Source organism: Pygoscelis adeliae, unplaced genomic scaffold (assembly GCF_000699105.1).
Source record: "Pygoscelis adeliae isolate BGI_AS28 unplaced genomic scaffold, ASM69910v1 Scaffold189, whole genome shotgun sequence".
Classification (NCBI taxonomy): Eukaryota; Metazoa; Chordata; class Aves; order Sphenisciformes; family Spheniscidae; genus Pygoscelis; species Pygoscelis adeliae.
In genome coordinates this window covers 2056083-2057788 of record NW_008825543.1, presented here as the reverse complement: position 1 = coordinate 2057788, position 1706 = coordinate 2056083, and the positions used below count along the sequence as shown (strand labels likewise).

Sequence of the window (1706 nt, the reverse complement as noted above, 5' to 3'; positions counted from 1 at the left end):
GGCTCTGATCACCAGATGTGTATTTTTGGAGCACCATGAAAAGTCATTATTGATGGCTGAGGCAGAAGACGCCTTCCCAGTGAGTCGTCAAACCACGGGGGAAATTAAGACGGCTTCCTTTTCCGAGATGAGTTATTGCCTCCGCAAACACAGCCGGATTTAAAGCAATTTCCTGTCAAGTATATTCATTATGGCTGGAGGAATCCCTGAAATTTTCCTGGAGCTGTGAAATCCTCCCCTCGCCTTCATCCGCTCGCTCCAGCGAGATGCCGGCGGAGCCACAGGCACAGCCGATGGGGCAGCCACGTTCCTGCTGCTGGCCGAGGCCAGGCTCTGCAGCACAGCCAGGACCCAAAGGGACACGGGACGGAGGTGGCTCACGACACGGAGAACAGGGGTAGCCTTTTACTTGTGGCTGCTGATCTGGCCCTACATTAATACACACTTTTCCCCCTTTTTCTTTCTGCCATTTCCCAGCACGATCTTGGGCGAGTTGCTTAATCCATTCTTGAGCTCCTTCCCCCAGCTGTGAAACACAAACATTGCTGCTCCATCCAGGCAGCCATGGATGCTGCGAGGATAAAGCCCACAAATACCTGTGAGGTAGCTCAGACACGTGAGGGTGAAGGTCACACAGGCACCCTGGCCGCAGAGGATGGGCTGCCATCAGGAGGGGGACCAAGCCTTGCCGGGCAGCCTGCCTTTCCCTGACAGCTCCAGGGGCGATTCATGGCACTGCCCATCCGAGAGGTACGCTTCTTCACTAGGTCTTTAATGCTTTACTCACCACGATAATGCCACAGCTCATGGGAGACAAGGACCCTAAGTACTGTACAGACAAGTAAGAAATCAGGCTCCTGCTCATAAGAGCCTGAAGTCCAGTAACATGGCTTAAAGAGCTGCATCTCTGCTCCTCCAGTCCCTGCTGTACCTGAGCTGGTGCCTCCTCTTCCCTGCCTGGATGCACAGGGCACTGCTTGGTACCAGCAACATGCACGTGATGGAGAGCTCCAGTTTTTGTGCCATTCACCTCCCCGCCACGATGCTGCCCTGAGGCAGCCCCGCACAGGACCGGCAGCGGGGGCTAAATCTCTTTGCTGAACTGCTTGGGCATCTCTGCACACACAGATGAGAGAAGCAGGAGCTCGGTCAGGCGGGTGCAGGCAGGGCAGGGTGGGGAGGAGGCAGCTGGATGGCAGAGGTGACAGTGCTGGCATCATCACCTGCCCTCAGCCAAGCCAGGGGAAGCAGGGACTGCTGGGGCTGGGGCAAGGTGAGAGATTATGAGTGAGAGAGAGACGCATCAGAGGTAAGAGCTCTCTTGGCTCCAATTTAAGACCCTGTTCAGCCACCTGTGAAATCATACAGCAGAGTTAACCCCGTGTCCTGGAGGCAAGCGAGGAAATGGATGGGTCATCCAAAGTCCCCCGTGGAGAGCAGCGTTTTCCTGCCAGCACCAGCACCCTGGTCCTGCAAAGCCCTCGGATGCCACCAGCAGCACAGCTGAGCAGTCCCGTCTCCTCCCCGGCCCCCCGTGTTACCTGCGCAGGAGCAGTTTGGGGTGGTTCTTGTTTTCCAGGTTCTTCTCGATGAGGTCCGAGAGCAGCTGCTTCAGCACGTCGGTGGCGTACTCCAGCTTGCCTTGCAGACCCGTCATGATGAGCGAGGCCACGTTGCCGCGATCGCGCATGGAGAAGCTGCGCTGC

At 56.8% G+C, this 1706-nt stretch overlaps 1 protein-coding gene across 1 annotated transcript in view; it reads right to left on the bottom strand.

Moving 5' to 3' along the window:
• Window positions 1-1706, bottom strand: part of PLXNA2 (plexin A2) — a 151370-nt gene that overhangs the window by 17287 nt on the left and 132377 nt on the right. The window contains 1 exon segment of the mRNA XM_009331952.1: window positions 1542-1706. This exon segment is cut by the window's right edge and continues 25 nt beyond it. Coding sequence (XP_009330227.1) covers window positions 1542-1706 — 165 coding nt within the window.